Consider the following 17,608-nt stretch of genomic DNA (forward strand, 5'->3'; position numbering starts at 1 on the left):
ACTGGTCGATATAGCAGATATAGCGAAAAACAATTTGTTAAAAATCAAGGCAGCGGGTTTGGTGCCTACACGAGAAGATGTATTAAAACCGGGGTGGACTTTGGGAGAACGCAAAGAGATTTTTCGAAAATGAAACCGAGCATTCTATTAGCTTTTTTGACCACCGCTGAACAATATTCAGAAAACCTATGCCGCTCGTCAATGAAAATTCCCAAATCGTTTAACCTACTTGAATCCGGGATAATGACACTATTCAGCTCGTAAGAGAAACGTGTGTTGTTCGAACTAAAATGCGAGACAATGCACTTGTGAACGCTAAACGTCATGCTCCATTCATTTGCCTACAATCATCAATAATTTTATACAAACTTGTTTAGGTTGGTCTGAGGCAACTCCCTATCTCTTTGATTTCCTACTACCCCCATTAGCTTCACTTCATCTGTGAATTTGGTAACAATCAAATCGATATCCTGATCGTGTTTTTTTATGAAAAGTGAAAAAAGTATGGGCCAAGGGCACTTCCGGGAGGAACTCCACTTGTGACACCTGTACACAATCAGAGAATTCCCTGTTCACTATAACCCGTTGCGACCTATCACTTAACCACGATTCTGTTCAATTCAGCAAGTTGCCCCCAATCCCAATACCCCCAGGGTGGGATGGTGTACCCAAAGCCTCCTAGAGAGTAGTATCTAGGAGACTTTGGTATACCCCCAGTTCTCGGACACACACGTGCCGGTAGCCGATCCTTATCTTCCCTGAAGCACAGCAGCTAATCCCCGAACAATGGAATGAAGACATCGTACTTGGAGCACAAAAAAGTGCTTCCGCTCCTTACCCAAGCACAGATAAAAATGAATTTTAATGCAGATAAAGCAGTAATTTTCTACAATTTTATAACCAGAAAGAGCAAAATATGGATATTCCCTTATAACGAGAAGTCCGTTATAACGACAATTTCCCTCGTAATTGTGAACTGTCGTTATAACGGACTTTTATAGTTCATTTTTTCATTACAATCATGTTTATATTTTTTTGAATGCTTTTTGTTAGGTACCACAACTGCATAAAATGCGGATTAAACATAAACAACGTCTTTACATACTTCCATAATGCGATTCCAAGTAGCAGTATTGAAAAAAATAATCGTGATTACTACAGTATTTTTCCTGCTGTGCTCTGAATGAAAGGACGAACTCCCTTAAGAGCGAGATTTACTAAATGAAATCCCCCTTCTCGCGTCTTTCTTTGATCAAAATGAATGAGACTATCCCGGCATAGTTTCGAGTAATGTGAAAGTCATTTCTGATTGGTATATTCGGGAGTGGGGAAGCTCTAAGAACACAAGATCCATTCAAGTAAAGAAAAAGTAAATTTCAAGGCACCTCTTTTCTCATAAGTAAACTAGTGGGATCTCAGTGACGATTTTCTTTCTAATTTTTTCCTTTCTGTGTTCGTAAGACAAACATTGTTTTCCAGTGAAAATCCCTGCATCAGCTTGCGTAAACAGAACATACAAGAGAAAGTGATTTAGTTTACAGAAATTACGAATAAGCGAGAATAAACGTAGTAGTTACTATGTAAATTTGAGTGTGTGAGACAACGATTTGCAATCAGGATGAATCCATATGATCACTTACATCTCTTGAGGATCAAAAGTGAATACTTCAAGCAAAGATTGATCTCTTCATTGTCTCAGAAATAAGAATCTGCATTTAAATACTTTTTTTTAACTGCGATTTCACACATATCCATGAATATACTAAAAGAAAATGCTGAAAAAAAGTTTAAGGACAACTGAAAAACCGCTACATCTTAAAAACTAGCGCTTGTAGGTGCATGAAATTTTTAGACTGACAACTACAAGTAAAACTAAACATTTCAACTAAAAATAATTTTGATGAGTGCTGAACTTTTTCAGAGAAATTTTTTTTAAATTATAATAAACGTCAAAACCTGGAAAAAAGTATAAGGAATATTAAAGTATATGCGCAAAAATTTTGTTTTAATCAAAAGAGACTGATCTTTCTTGCTTATAAGCTTCATCTCTTTTGGGATGTCATTGATAGATATCATTAATAATTAGTTGTGTAATCGTCCTCCACGCTTCTTCGATCAAAGCAATAACATCATGTTTGTTTTCGTACTGCGTACCATTTCTATATGCTTCGTGAGACTAAATAAAGACTAAATAACTTCTCAATCACTACTCAAGGGCTTCCACTGAATTGGCTTCAAACCAATGCCTTTTAGATTTTAAAACATGCACATGAGCATTATCATGTTGAAACAAAAAACTGTCTAAAAGTTGAGAGGTGCCTCAGAAAATATAAAATCTGCCAAAACTGTCTCTATATGCCTACGTTTCCAAGGCAAGGCTCTGTCATTGATTACATAGATCAGTAATATTTAAAAAAACCGAGTCCATCTAAATTTCTTTTCCTCAAAGAAAACATTCATCCTACTAGGCACCGAGAGAGATACATTCTGTTTGGCCGATTCACGTCACTTTTATCTGCACTGTTTTATAAGTGGAGGTAATCATTTCAGGTTTTGGATACTAAACATTTGCATTTTTTTATCACATTAGGCACAGTTTGACGTGTGTAAGGCAAGTTGTATTCCTTCAGAAATTACACCAGAGAATTTTTTTCCACTCAGACCATGTGAATAATCGTCTTTTTTTGACGAATTGGTAGGAGAATAATGTCTTTTTGAGAGTAAGCTTTTAGTCTATAAATTATCGGGCTCATTTATGAAACTTTTACTAACAGTCTTCAATCTTCAAATTCTTCCCGCTATTCCATGACCAAGCATCGAAGTTCCTCTGAGAGCAATTACATTGCTTTTCAATGCCCAATAAATATGTTGCCCTTGGTATCCCCACACTTTCAAAAAAAAATTATTTCACACAGTGCGTAATCAGTTTTATACTATTTTATTTTTTGACCATATTTTACGCCAATATGAGAAAAATGCAAATTTCCTTCGTCGTCTTCAGAAAAACCGCTTATACTTTTTCCCAGGTTTTGACCTTTACTATAATTCTAACCATGTTTTTCTGAAAAACTGCAGCACTCATCAAAATTATTTTTTGTGAAATATGTTTAATTATACTTTGTAGTTATCACATCAAAATATCCATGAACCTAAAAGCACAAGTTTTCAAGATATAGCGGTTTCTCGGTTGCCCCTTAAACTTTTTTCCACAATGTAGTCCACAATTCAACTATGTGGACTACATATTGCTAGAAATTCACTCGGAAAAATTTGAGAAAATGTTCCTTAATATCTTTCGGAAAAATGATACTATTTTGTATTTTTCGGAAGTGGTGGTGAAACTAAATCCGGCAAGGTCACCAAATCTTTTACGTACTGACTCTAATTTGTATTCGTGTTAGGATAACTTGTTATGGAAACAATATTCAGTTCCCAGCTAGTTGAATACTGAATTGAATGAAGCAAACAACCATGTCATCAATACTCCACCAGGAGTCTCTGACGAATAATCATATTTGTCAGAAAAGCAATGAATGCCCCGAAGGCACTCCCGAACCACCGAATCACAGAATTTTCGTCCCAGGATACGGTAAAGCAGAAGTAATAATATTATCAATGATTCATATATATAGTTGATTCATATTCTTGGACAAATTTCAGTATTTCACGTAAGATTTCAGATTTTATATAATTATAAAACAAGACGAAAATGTATAATGAAAGTTTATGCATGGTATTGGGGGGGGGGGTTAGTGCAGCGGTTCTCAACTGGGGCTTTTCGGCCTCTCGAGAAAAATAAAAAACTAGTAAATTCGAAAAAAAATAATTATAAATATTTTTAAATTATAAAAATAAATCAGTAACTTTAATAAATAAATAAAAAGTAATCATCGTGCCCCCCCAGACTTTCACGTCTATCTTCGCCTATGTTTTTTAGCGATAATTATTTTTTTCACTACTTTTGTCAATCAGATCAATAACTGAGGAAAGAATTTGAGTTTGATCATTATTAGAAAACACGTCTTTCTGAAAAATATTTCGCATCGATTAGATTCAACCTTTTTATCGAATGACATTTTTAACGTCGAACTCTTATAATAGGAACTACATTTTTTTCTGGAAAAAATTCTATAAAACAATTTCATTCTTTTCCCGGTATAAAACACAGATTTATCGGTATTTTTTCCCTAAACTTAGATTATATATATTTTTTTAATTAATTCTAGTTTCCTTCAAGAAAATAACTCGTATAAAGTTTAGTATTATATATATGAAATAAAGTATAAAATATATTATTCCGAATAGAAGAAAGGTACTTTTTTTAGTGATCACATTTTTACAACGATATAGCTTTTTTATGAGATTTTATCTATACATTTTTATTGCATATTACTTTTTTGTTGATCACGCAAAACATTTATACAAGAGAGAAAGTCAAAAATAGATACTTTTCATTAACTTTTTCAATATCACCAAATTAATTTGAAGTGTAATTACAGTAAAAAAAAGCATCTGGTTTCCCCGTTGTTTTTTCAGTATATAAGAAAATTCTAATCTAAAACATCCCAATTTCATATCAGAAGAAAATAGTTTGGTTTGTAATAAAATTGTTAACAAATTGAAAGTAATACGAAATATTATTAATGGACTCTCAAAAAAAAAAAAGCTCAATGTTTTGAAATGCATGTTCTTGAGAATTAAATTTGGTGCCTCTCTCTCTCTCATGAGGGACCTATCACTTTCTTTTAGTTATTACTCGAAGCCTTTGGTCCAATTTCGGTGATTCAGCATTTCTGTGATCCCATTTCAGTGATTCAGCATTTCTGTGATCCCATTTCAGTGATTCGTACACGAGCCGATCTCCGATTTAAGAAAAGTTTGTCTACAGAGAGCACACAATCAAAACTTACAGGCAAAACATTTAAAATTCACGCATAATACAAGCAAAATATTCTTCCGAGTTGTTTGCTTTCCATCTCGGAAGACAGATGGCAACAATTCTTTGACACATATCATTCTTCAGGAATAAACTTCATATTAGGTATATCACACACACACACATGCACGGCCCGTTCCAACATTTCCAATTAGTTGGAACTTCCTCAGAATAATATTTATGAAGTTCACGTGGGAGTGTAGTAGTAGTATTAAATATACGAAAATTATAAAAACAAAACTAGCACTTCATTATAATCGTACTTTTTGCATGAAAAAACCATATGTACATAGGAGGAGGAAATTGAAATTTCCCACCAAAAGATCTTTCTCGCAAATGAATTGCGGGAAGATTTTGTAATGTAGCACGTTTCTGTAGAACCAACATGAAACTTAATAGCAAGTTTTTCTTTTCTGCAGAATAGACAGAAAGCTGAAAATGAAACATCAAATATCTTTTTTCAACCATTAAGACAGGAAAAAAAAAATTACGTCTTTTACATTTGTTTGTATTTTACCTTAAATAGAAACAGTCAAATCGAAATTTTCATATGTAGAAAATGTAGTTCTTCATTTTTGCGATGGTCGTAGAAAATACGTGCTACAAATACTAAAATAAATTTTCTCTGCTAGAGCTTTTTTTGAAATACCGTCTTTCGTTTGGTTTCCTCGGATGGTGCCGAATGATGAAAGGGATCACTTCCCATCGTGACTAGGATTTTTACTCCCCCCCCCCTTGAAAATACGCACATATATTGTAAAAAAGACCTATTTTCCTTTCTGCTTTACTTTTGTGTACTTTAAATTTACGAATTCGCCTGTGTCTGGGGAATGAAATGCGTGATTCTCGTGTGCATTACTCAAATCTCTATTTAGGATCACCAATACCTCATGAAATCAATCATCGCTGGTGGTGCACTTTTTTTTGTTGGAAGTTGACGTAAAAAAACTTTGATTTTTCGATGAAAAATAGGCATGAAGGCTGTTTTCGTATTTCTGAATGATAATAATATCTGTGGAGATCTCGTTCCGTGCTTCGGAACACGAGAGTTATAAACACAGGAAAAGATATAAAAAATATTTTTTTAAAAATTGTATTTACGATCGCGAAGATTAGAGACAAACTCGATGGCTAACCAAAAAACAAGTGAATAGGCGGTTAACATATTGTAAATTTCATATTAATCCTTTAACTAGCATACCAGAAATCAATAAAGCCCACGTAAAATGTTCTATCTTTTTTATGAGATAGACATTCCTGCAATTTTCAGTAGGTGCAAAGTAAGGAAGACAAGAAAATGTGTTCCATTGAAAAATCAGCTTCAGAGTATATATGGGTTTGTTATTGCTATAATGAACGGTGTTTAAGAATGTGAGATATTTCGTTAATGCTTGTGAGAGAGTTGAATCATGCAGTTGGATGTGGAAATTTACTGTTATCCTTTCGATAGTTATGACTTTGAAAGCTCACTCATTCCGGATTTTCGTTTGTTTTTGATAGAAAATGTAATATTTTGTTGAAGTGTTAATAATTTTCGCTTTACAAAACTAAGGAAATAAATATACGGGGTGTAAAACTTATCATTATATCGTATTTATATGCTTTGCGTCGCTCATCCATATTATTCTATTTGTCAAATAATATAAATATTGATTGACATTTAAAAGTAAGTTATCTAACATTATTTTTCCCTTTACAGCCTGTTAATCGTTAGTGCTAATTCTTCATGATTGTTCATTGTTGGACGTCATGCTCTTTGTGCCTTGTCTTTTGTTGGGATTCAATCACATATAATGTATAGAGATTCAGATTTAAGAAACACTAGAAACATTTTCTCTTGTGATGAATAAACATTACGAGAGATTCGTTTGAAATCACTTTTCCGCATAATTCGAAATGAAAGTGCCATTGAGTCAGAGAAATATTGGAATATAGCGAAAAATTAAATTACACATTTAGCCACTCGAAAAATTCCCCTCTTCTTCTTGTATTAAGTTTGTTTTGGAGCCACTTATCGGATCTCTACCCCGATAAGCAATTTCATTCATACACAGATGCAAATGTCATCACCAATATAATGAAAAGTAGTGGTTTATCAATATTTACATACCTTGGAACCGCAATTTCCTATTGAGAACAACTTTCCACAAGTGCAAAATGATTTAGTTATTCTAAAAAAAGAAGAAGGGGTTTTTAAATAAAAGATGAGTTCAAAATTCTTCTAAATAAAAATGACTTTTTTTATTGTATATCGTAAGATGGTTGTGTGTTTAATCTACCTCAAAGCAAATTCAATTTCTTCCACTATACTTGCAATTTGAATTTGTCTGAATATAAAACTTTCACTGTGTATTGGACTTCTCAAGAATTTTTACAAGCCACGTTTATAATTAGTATACATAAACATATGGCTGTTTAGTATACATAAACATATGGCTGTTTAGTATACATAAACATATGGCTGTTTAGTATACATAAACATATGGCTGTTTAGTATACATAAACATATGGCTGTTTAGTATACATAAACATATGGCTGTTTAGTATACATAAACATATGGCTGTTTAGTATACATAAACATATGGCTGTTTAGTATACATAAACATATGGCTGTTTAGTATACATAAACATATGGCTGTTTAGTATACATAAACATATGGCTGTTTAGTATACATAAATATATGGCTGTTTAGTATACATAAACATATGGCTGTTTAGTATACATAAACATATGGCTGTTTAGTATATATAAACATGCGTTGTTTATTAATAAAATTTTCAATCCGTAATTTGTTTCAATTTCTAATGAAATATTCCCTGAAAATATCTACTTAAATTGAAATTTCCGTTTTCTTGAGTTTGCAGGTAAATAACGTTAATAATACCTGTGGAAGTGTGATCGCGTTGTTTTTTTTTTTACTGATATGTGTATGTTTAAAGAATATAGCTTTCTAAATTGCGTACTTTCTACATTATGAAGTATGCTTGTTTTCCAAAAAATCACTTTGGTGCAACGTACAAAAAAAAATGTTTTACAATTAAAATTTTTATTTATTTAAACAGGAGGCCTCTGTGTTCTACTTTGAGAAGCGAGTTGCTGAGAAGCTGCATAAGCCCAAAAGAAAAGAAACCATTACTGAGATATTGAGATTTAGCGTTCGACAGTTGGACAGGCTGAAACATCCTAAACTGCTGACGCTTTATCATCCAATCGAAGAATCAAAGTAAGAAGCAGTTACATTTTGTGAATTAAATTTAAGTTATGCAGTTCACATCAGAATATATTATCGAGTTTGTATACCTTAAATAAATTGCTCCTATTTTTCAAACTCTATTAGCTTTTTCTCTTTTAATGATTTATGCATCAGCAATAATAACGATATAAAAAAGATGAAAAAAATGCACTCAATTTTTTGCTTAGGTTTCATTAATTGTTTTAGATTAAATTTTAATTTTAAATCTGCAACCAAGTGGGGATTGTGTCTACATGTATAAGGTCTCCAAAGTCTCGCATACATTTTTTTATGGTATTTTAAAGTTAAAGTGAATTTAATAGAAATATGATAATGCATTGCTTGTCAAGCTATCGACCTTAAGAAGACTTGGAATTTTTATTTTATCAAAATGACAACTATTTAATTCCACAAAAGTAATGAAATTCGCATGGGATCAAATAGAAGATTCGACCCCCCTTAACTGTAAGTAAGCGGTCTGTCGAATCATTTCAGACATTTTATCGATGTTGGGTTCAGAAATGCTGTGAAACGCATGCAGGGCTAATAAAACCATGTAAGTGAAAATGTCTATTTTTTTTTCTAACATTCTCTGAAAAAATTATAGCATTATTATTACCTATATCATTTTTATTCTGATCATGAGGATAAATGAGATGGTGAAAACTTGAGTTCGTTTTAACCCAAATAACTCATGAACAATTGGTTATAAAAATTTACTTCGAATTATAAAAGAAGTATTCAAATGACGTGCCTACTTCAAATATGTCATTCAGTTTACTAAGGACCGTATATATGTATCGAGATACAAAATTTAATTTTGCATACGATTCCCCGTTGTCTAATTTCTAATTAATAAGTTGCGTCGTATCTCTTCTGAGATTTAAAAAATAATGTTTCTAATTGCAATATAATATTAGTCGAAATACTTGAATTCAAAAATCTCCAAAAATTAGGGCAAGAGCATCATATGAACAGCATAAAGCAAGATTTCCCAGAGAGAGAGAGAAAATATGCTGTTCTTTCCTTCATTTCCAGCAGTTTTCGAATTCCAATATCACAACGAATATTGCACTTAAAACTTAAAAACATGGAAATATTTTTTGTTGGGCTATGGAGAGACAGGTTAAAAACTTTCTAATTAGAAGTTAGAAGACAAGAGACCGTATAAATTTTGTATCTCAGTACATATTTGTTTCCTAGTAAAATAAATAGCATATGAAAAACGGGCATGTTATTTCAATTTTTTTTCTAATTGAAAGTATGTTTCTATCACGAAAGGTTCACGAGTTATATGGGCTAAAACGGACTTCAGTTTTGCATAGGAGGCCTTACACTTTCATTTCATAATAATGTGATTCTACAACAGTTGAATTTCTTCAGCAAAATCTTTAACATTGAGATTAAATATCAGCCTCAATCATGGATCTTGAATCGCTATTTCATCAAGTCAACATTAAACAAACAAACAAAAACAGAACACATTAATAAAAAATTTAAAAAAACGAAGCAAAATAAATTATTGTCAAATAGAAAATTTCAAATGCAGTACATGGAATTTTCATAGACACATACGTGTATTTAATTGACTCGCCGATAGACAGGCTATCTCGAGTCATCTTCATCGTGGAAACGGAAGCATATGCTTTAGCTGTATTAGTCCTTGCGTAGATTTTCATCATAGTGACGCTTAGATATTTAGAGATAATCCTTTTGAGATCCGTATTGTTGATGGCCTCGCACATCATTATCTAGCTTTTACGATTACGTATTTGTGATTTATTGTTACGACTTACCAGCGGCTGCGCTTAGCAGCCGAGACGTCTGTTATATTTATCGCTATTTCATTCGACCCGTTCGATTTCCCACACTTCGGAAATGATGTATACGTATTTGTTCGCATCGTGTGGGGTTAGTTGTCATTCCTAGTTGTGCCGGTCGATTACAACATTGTGCGTATTGTAAGGTAATTGGAAATTAATTAAAATCTATTTCACTCGCTTGCTTTTCGGAAACACCTTAGGCCGTAAATTATGCATACCCCTCGAAAGCATCTTTCAAATTGATACTGGGGTATTTCATCGAGTGGGTAGAAAATTAGCCATATACAGCTATTTCCAACTTAGCTTACAATTTGTTTATATTTATTTTATTGACTCCTGTGAACTCTCACACCTTGAGAAAGAAAGATATAAGTATCTTTGACGGAAAAAAATTCATTATTATTATTTATTATCATTATTATTGTACTTAAATTGTATGCCATAGGTTGATAAACCATAAAACAAATATTGCGAGTTTAGAGCATAGAAACAAAGTATATCTCTTTGTGTTTCAGTGACACTTTAGCATTTGCTACAGAACCGATCCTAGGTAGTCTTGCCAATGTGTTAGGATGCCTAGAAGAACGGCTTCCTCAAAATCTTCCTCCAACAGTGAAGGAATACACCTTCTTGGACATCGAGATAAAATATGGGCTTCTTCAGGTGAAATTCATTAATGCCACAAGATAATTTTTTTCTATGTTATTATGTATTTATGATCGAGTATGTATCTCTGTAATTCATATCCTCATATTCTACTTTTTAAGTAGTATTCATATTATACACATTTGTACGTCGGAGGTAAAGGGGGACTATGCCCATTTTCGGTAATATCAGGATAATGTTATTAATTCGCAGTACATTCGTTACACTACACATAGGTATAGGACACCAAGTCCTTTATTTCAATAAATAACAGATATTTATTTTATGAAACAAGCTAGCTCCATAGAAAGACGTACCGAAAAATCTTTTAACGGCTCTCCTGAAATATTTCTCTTTTGTAACATGGTGCCTTTACCTCCGGCATACTATATAATATACGGGGTGATTATGAAAAAACTATCCCGACGTATGGGCCCCTAACTATCATACCATTCACAGAAAATGAATGAAATTTTGGCATAAGGTATTTTGAGGTATGCGCTCAAGAATGATATGGAAAACAACAGTGTCACTCTAACAGTTACGGTTACAGTGAGAAAATTTCGAAAATATCAAATGGCAACACCAAGTTTTTTGTATTGGAATGCGATCTCCATACTGAAAAACACTAAATAGCGTTGGAATGGCACCTGTAGCACGAAAATCCCCGGAGCTAGGCAAGGAAAAAGTAAAAAGGACTTTGCCGTGCACCAGAGCATTAATGTTCGTTTCATTCGTCACACCGTTTCTTCGGCTGAGATCCCAGCCTGATTACTCCTCCACAAGGTCATGTGGAAAATTTGTGAAACACAATAAAATGCTTTATTTTATGCTGCTTCTCTGTCCTTATTGGTTGTCCTCACTTTTAGCCTATCTACCGCCGGTGATTTTCATTCTACAGTTGCCGTTCGAACGCTATTTAGGGTTTTTCACAATGGACATCACATTCCAATACAAAAAACTTGGTGTTGCCATTTGATATTTTCGAAATTTTCTCACTGTAACCGTAACTGTTAGTGACACTGTTGTTTTCCATATCATTCTTGAGCGCACACATCAAAATACCTTATGCCAAAATTTCATTCAGTTTCTGTGAATGGTATGATAGTTAGGGGCCCATATGTCGGGATAGTTTTTTTATAATCACCCTGTATATAATTCATATTTTATTTTCTTACTAAAAATAGGAAAAAAAAACAATGTCACTCTTTTTCAGTATCATAACTGGTCATTGATTTTATCGAAAAACTGACTATTTTTACTAAGCATTGCTAGGTTGCTTTAACTCTTTTAGACCCACGTCCATCTCAATGGATTATCTCAACATAAGTCTAAGTAAAATTTTGTCTTTTTTAAGCTCCATTTGTTGCTTGGTCTCAAAAACGATTTGTCACGCATATGACGTCCCCCCCTCCCGCCCATTATTTGGCAATGGAAACTAATTGCAGAAAAATAGTATGCATAGTCTTTTCGTTTAAATATCGAATATAAATTTATTGGAAGTGAATCTTCCGTTACCACTAGCAAATATATTGACTGCGTGTGATAAATATTGGGTAGGTTGCATGGTTTCCTTTATTTGGGAATGTTCAATTATTCATCCATTTAATCGATAAAGTGCCGGTTACATTCCGCTGTGATGTTGTTTTCTGCTTATTGAATCACTCCATCGGCTGATGTTGATTTCATCAGTCTTCTAATTTGGGCAGACGAAGATACAGTTACATAAGGCATTATCTCGAAAACCCATGCCTCAGAGATACCTCCGATAGTTCTGCGTGTTTGTAATTACTCTTGCTTTAACGTGGGTTTTAGTAAAAAATATTGTTTATATCTCCGACTCTAGCGATTGGCATCATCAGGAATCGTTATTAAAGCCGTGTTTCTGGTTGTTCACTACATCACAGTGTTTTAACGTTTCATGACGTGAACAATTAAAGATGGAGAAACTAACCCAAATGTAATCTACACTGGCTTCCAAAAGTTAAGCACGCGGCGGCTCATGTAACTAGCTATTAGCTTCACGTCATCTGCAAATTTCCTAAAAATCCCATCGTTACCCTGATCGAGTTTATCGATAAAAAGTGAAAAAGTACGGGGCCAAGGACACTTCCATGAGGAACTCCAATTTTGACACCTGTCCAATCAGAAATTCCCCGTTCACCATAACCCATTGTGATCTATCTCTTAACCACAATTCTATTCAATTCAGCAAGATGCCCCCAATTTCGTGTAAACTCTTGAAGAGTTTACCAAGTTGGACCCGATCGAATGCCTTCTGAAAATCAAGATAAACAACATCAACATTCTTGCCATTACCCAAAGCCTTAGTCACGTGATCATAGAAGCAACTGTGTTCGAGATGGTATGTTGAATATCATTTAATACCTTTTCATAGAGCGATGACCGAAAGACAAAAATGGAATCATTCTTCATATACTAAAAACTTTATCCTGGATGAAAGAAATAATCGGTCTGATTTACATAACACTCAATCTTATTCTGGGAGCATACTTTCGGTCGTCCAGTTCTGCATATTAAATTGCGTTACAAGTTTCTCTTCCTCAACGTAGTCATGCTTCTAGCATTTCTGTGAAAGGGGTGAAACTATGTTAATTTCTGAAATCTTTAAGCTTCCGGAAATTATTTAATAAATTCCTAAGAATAGCAGTTTCTGCATAATCGGGAGTTCAACGCGGGTAAGTCATGCAGATGAATCTGTGCGCAACATATTAAATGGGTATTCCTAACTTCGTTAATGTCTGCCGTAATTTATGGTGCGTTCCAAGAGAGAAAAGTTTTGCCAACTAATTCTCAAAAATTAGATAAGAAACATTTTTATACGATCAGACGTTCTGCACATCGTTATGACAAGCAATGTCTCTTAGAAATGCATGTATTGAGAGATTTCACATATAGTAGAACTATATGACCAATTTGGTTTATTCCAGACTTTTTCGAAAGCTGATGGAATGAACAGGATTTTGGCAAATTTGACCGATTGTAGCTGGAAGGACATTTGTGGAATAGGCAATTACAAATTTTGACGACAATTCGATTTTGAACTTCACCAATCTTTCAGTGCCTGTAGCTCGCCAGTAAATCCAGATATCTCAATAGAATTGGTGTGAGCTTATGGAATTTTTTTCTGCGCTTTCCAAATATGTTCTTAGTTTGCGTGTAGGTCTCTCAGAAACTTCACGAATTCTAGTTTTTTCAGACTTGACGCATTTTTTTTCCCATAATCGATTATCCACCATAACTCGAAAATGGTTTGATATAGGACAGGGTGTTGGTGGGGTGTTTCATGATCCACTTGGGCTCGTTCATCACCCCCTTTCGTTTGGCAGAATAGGTCGCGGATTCACCCTATATATATATATATAATAAGAAAAATGAGAAGATGAAAAATACAAAAACAAAATAAAATAGAACAGTGAGGAGGTCGTTCTCAAGGGGGAACACCCACACTCTCCCAAACAGCAAAAATGTTTCTAATGATGGTAGGCCAAGAATAGGCATAAATTTACCATCAGTTCTCCCGACATTTTTGACTATTCTTGGCCTACCATCTTTAGAAATATTTTTGCTGTTCGGAACAATGTGGGGGGGGGGGGGGTTCCCCCTTGAGAACGACCTCCTCTCATTGTTCTATTTTATTTTATTTTTGTATTTTTCATCTCATTTTTCTTCTCATTTTATAATTTCTAGTTATGTGTATACAGCTGCCGTTGGCGCTATACTCTGGCTTTTGAATTGTTTCAAATACATTTGGATTTTAATTCAGTATATCTTTTAGAATGTATGTTATATATATATATATATACAGGGTGATTCAAAACTCATCGTACAAACTTTTAGGGGAAGGTAGGAAACACAAAAACAAAACAGAATCACATAGGAATGTATGATCGGAAACATCAACAAGATGCAGAAATAACAAGCCAATAATTTGGGTGGGAAAACGCTTTATTTAGCGATACTTTGAACGAGGACAATACGTGTAGATGTTAAGTTTCACATCAAGTGCTAAAATTTCTTATCATCCACTGTTATGCACGAAAAAAAATTATTTTCCTTGTGATACATGTCTATGTGATTCTGTTTTGTTTTTGTGTTTTCTACCTCCTCTAAAAGTTTCTACGTTGAGTTTTGAATCACCCTGTATATATAATAAACATGAAATATAGTGGTTAGATGAGAAAAAGTATTATTTTATAGAAAGTATATGCTTTTTATTAATTCATATCTTTGCATTTATTTACAGAAGTACATAAATTTTAGGGAAAAAAGAATCACGCGTTCAATTTTTTTCTAATTTAACGGGTTTGGGTTCACCGATTCCAAAGATATAGTAAAAGAAATCCAGCTATATGATTTATAATTCGTTTCATTTCATTCACATACCGGATATCCCCTGAAGGCATGGGCCAAACTTTAAGGGAATTTAAAATACACATAAACATTTTTTGTTTAGCAATGTGGTTTAGTAAATGAAAAGTGTTGGCGGGAAAACTCTGATGAGGGCCACATTGCAAAAGTTTCAGTCACTGCTGCAACTGTTCGTGAAACACCTGCCATCAATCATTTGCCAGACACTGCCTCGTCTATATCGATGTTGGTGGTGGCTTATTTGAGTACTTACTGTAATTATTAATGTAAACAAAAAGCTCTTTTCATTTCCTCAGCATTTTGTGTTTTTTTTACAAACACTTTTCATTTTTGACCCTCATTGATACGCAAAAAATGATTCTTTACGTGTATTCTACCTTCCTTCAAAGTTTGGCCCATGAGTTCAAGGACACCCTGTATAAGCCATAAACCATAAAACTGTCACTTTATTTCAATAAAAATTATCGAAATGGAAAAATATCGTTCAATTGAATGGCTTTTGATTTCTTTTGGACTCTTTTTAATCCCAATATATGCCTATATAGTCCGTTATGAAAATATAACGGACAAGTTAAGTGTGATAAAACTCGAATGGATATTCAAGAAAGCAATAAATAGTGATAAAAAAAACTATATCTATAATATTTACAATTTTTGATTCCTTCTGTTTTTGCCATTTCGGAACGTATTTCATCAAATTGTCTTGCTAGCTATTCCCATTATAATAAATCCAATGGATTAACTTGTCTCTGATCACTATCCAGTGCTCAACCAAGAAACGGATTTTTAGTGATAGTAGCTAAAATGTTTTATACATAAAGCGGGAAAAAGACGAACCCCGACAGCCATAAATTTGAAATCCTCAAATGTTTCTTAAATTCCCAGAGAAATCACGTCTGAAAAAATATATTGGTATTTTTTTTGTCCAGACTAGTAAGACGATTCTTTTATCTTGGAGAATTTCTATAGATATTTGTAGCTGGGAAGAGAGAAGAATTGTTTCTTTTTTTTCGATTTGATTTCTTTAGATATAACGTAGATAATTCGTATACTTTCTCCCACAATAGTTCACTGACTAGACACATTTCCTTCTATTATTTATTTCACAGCTGACGGAAGCACTGTGTTTCCTGCATTATTCTTGCAAGTTGATACACAGAAACCTCTGCCCGCAGTCAGTTATAATCAACAAGCGTGGCACGTGGAAGTTGGCGGGGCTAGAATTTGCTGAAAAATGCAACGAAACAGATATAATGGTATTTGTTTTTGTATTTGTTATATATGAGTTTATTCAATCAAAACTTTTTGTTCAAATATTTGATTCGTTTGAACTTGAATTTTGATTTTTTTTTCTACAGATAAAAAATAAAAATTCAATGGTTCAAAATCATCATTCTTGGAATGATGTTTATTTTTGATGTTTTTATTTATGGATTTATTGTCTACAGTGTAATAAGTTTAATATAAGTTGCGTTGGAATAACCGGGAGTTTGCTTTTCTCGCTCCAGCTTTCATTATTTCCAAATCTGCGCGACCATCTTTAATTTTGCTGTACTTACTGTCATCGTTCTAGTTTATTAAATATCTCAGATTGTCAGAATCGTTCATACCACTCCTCATAAATACAAACAATTCTAACTATTCGGAGGAATATTAACGTAATTTTGAGTACATTTTATCAAAGTTCAACCAACTATGCTACGTATAAATCCACACACACACACACACACACAGCTGCATTTTGGATAATACTTCATGAGCAACTAGAAACTACACTCCCGATCTCGCTTATTAGAAAATGTGAGCATGTGTGGGCCACGGAGGACATATGTAAATTTATCGGACACAAGTTATACATATAGATGTCCAATAAAGTAGAGAGAAAGATAGTACCCAATGACCATCGCTAGGTTGATTTTAAAAACAGTACTCAAGAGAATCTCCACAATTTGAATTTTCCGCTATTGTTTAAAATATCTTCAACTCATTCATCTTGCTTTATGAATACTGCTTGACACAAATTCATTCATTGTAACGATGAATAGATGTATTTGTTAATGACGTCAGTATTGCGGAAAATTTCAAAATTGGTATATTTCGAATTCGAGTTCAAACTAATGTAAAATATAAAATCCAATTAATGTAAAATCTAAATCTACTCAGAAAATTTTACGACAAAAATGTAACAAATTGTTTTTAACTTTATACATACGCAATTTTAACCAGCCTGAAATATCACCTTCTGGTCAAATAATGGACAAAAATAGAGTTTATTTCATTCACTGTAATCCTCTACGAAATAACAGCTGTGTGTGAAGTATTTCTGTGTGTTCTTTACGCACATTGTTAAGAAATGAAATGTTACCATGCCTGCAGACAAAGAGTACTCCAAAGCAAAGGATGCAGATGATTTGAGCATTCCAAAGTTCCTACTACGCACTGAACAATGCCATTGTCTGTTTAGAAAGGGATAGAATGAAAAAAAAAGAAATAGAGAAATACCTATAGGTATGTAGTGTCAATGTAATTTATTTCTGAGTTCTTAAGACTTTCAAAACTTTTCACAAAGGGGAAAAAA

At 33.5% G+C, this 17,608-nt stretch overlaps 1 protein-coding gene across 6 annotated transcripts in view; it reads left to right on the forward strand.

Moving 5' to 3' along the window:
• The window catches only part of LOC149085621 (SCY1-like protein 2), a 390,639-nt gene that overhangs the window by 306,922 nt on the left and 66,109 nt on the right, over positions 1-17,608 (forward strand). For all 6 annotated transcript variants that reach the window (XM_089233764.1, XM_089233763.1, XM_089233765.1 and 3 more), the window contains 3 exons: positions 8,001-8,161; positions 10,509-10,656; positions 16,140-16,286. In XM_089233764.1, coding sequence (XP_089089890.1) covers positions 8,001-8,161; positions 10,509-10,656; positions 16,140-16,286 — 456 coding nt within the window. The remainder of the gene's footprint in view (positions 1-8,000; positions 8,162-10,508; positions 10,657-16,139; positions 16,287-17,608) is intronic.

The sequence above is a fragment of the Pholcus phalangioides genome, unplaced genomic scaffold (assembly GCF_987345545.1).
Source record: "Pholcus phalangioides strain wild (caught in Gottingen) unplaced genomic scaffold, Ppha-v1.0 ptg000007l_1, whole genome shotgun sequence".
In the NCBI taxonomy this organism is placed as follows: Eukaryota; Metazoa; Arthropoda; class Arachnida; order Araneae; family Pholcidae; genus Pholcus; species Pholcus phalangioides.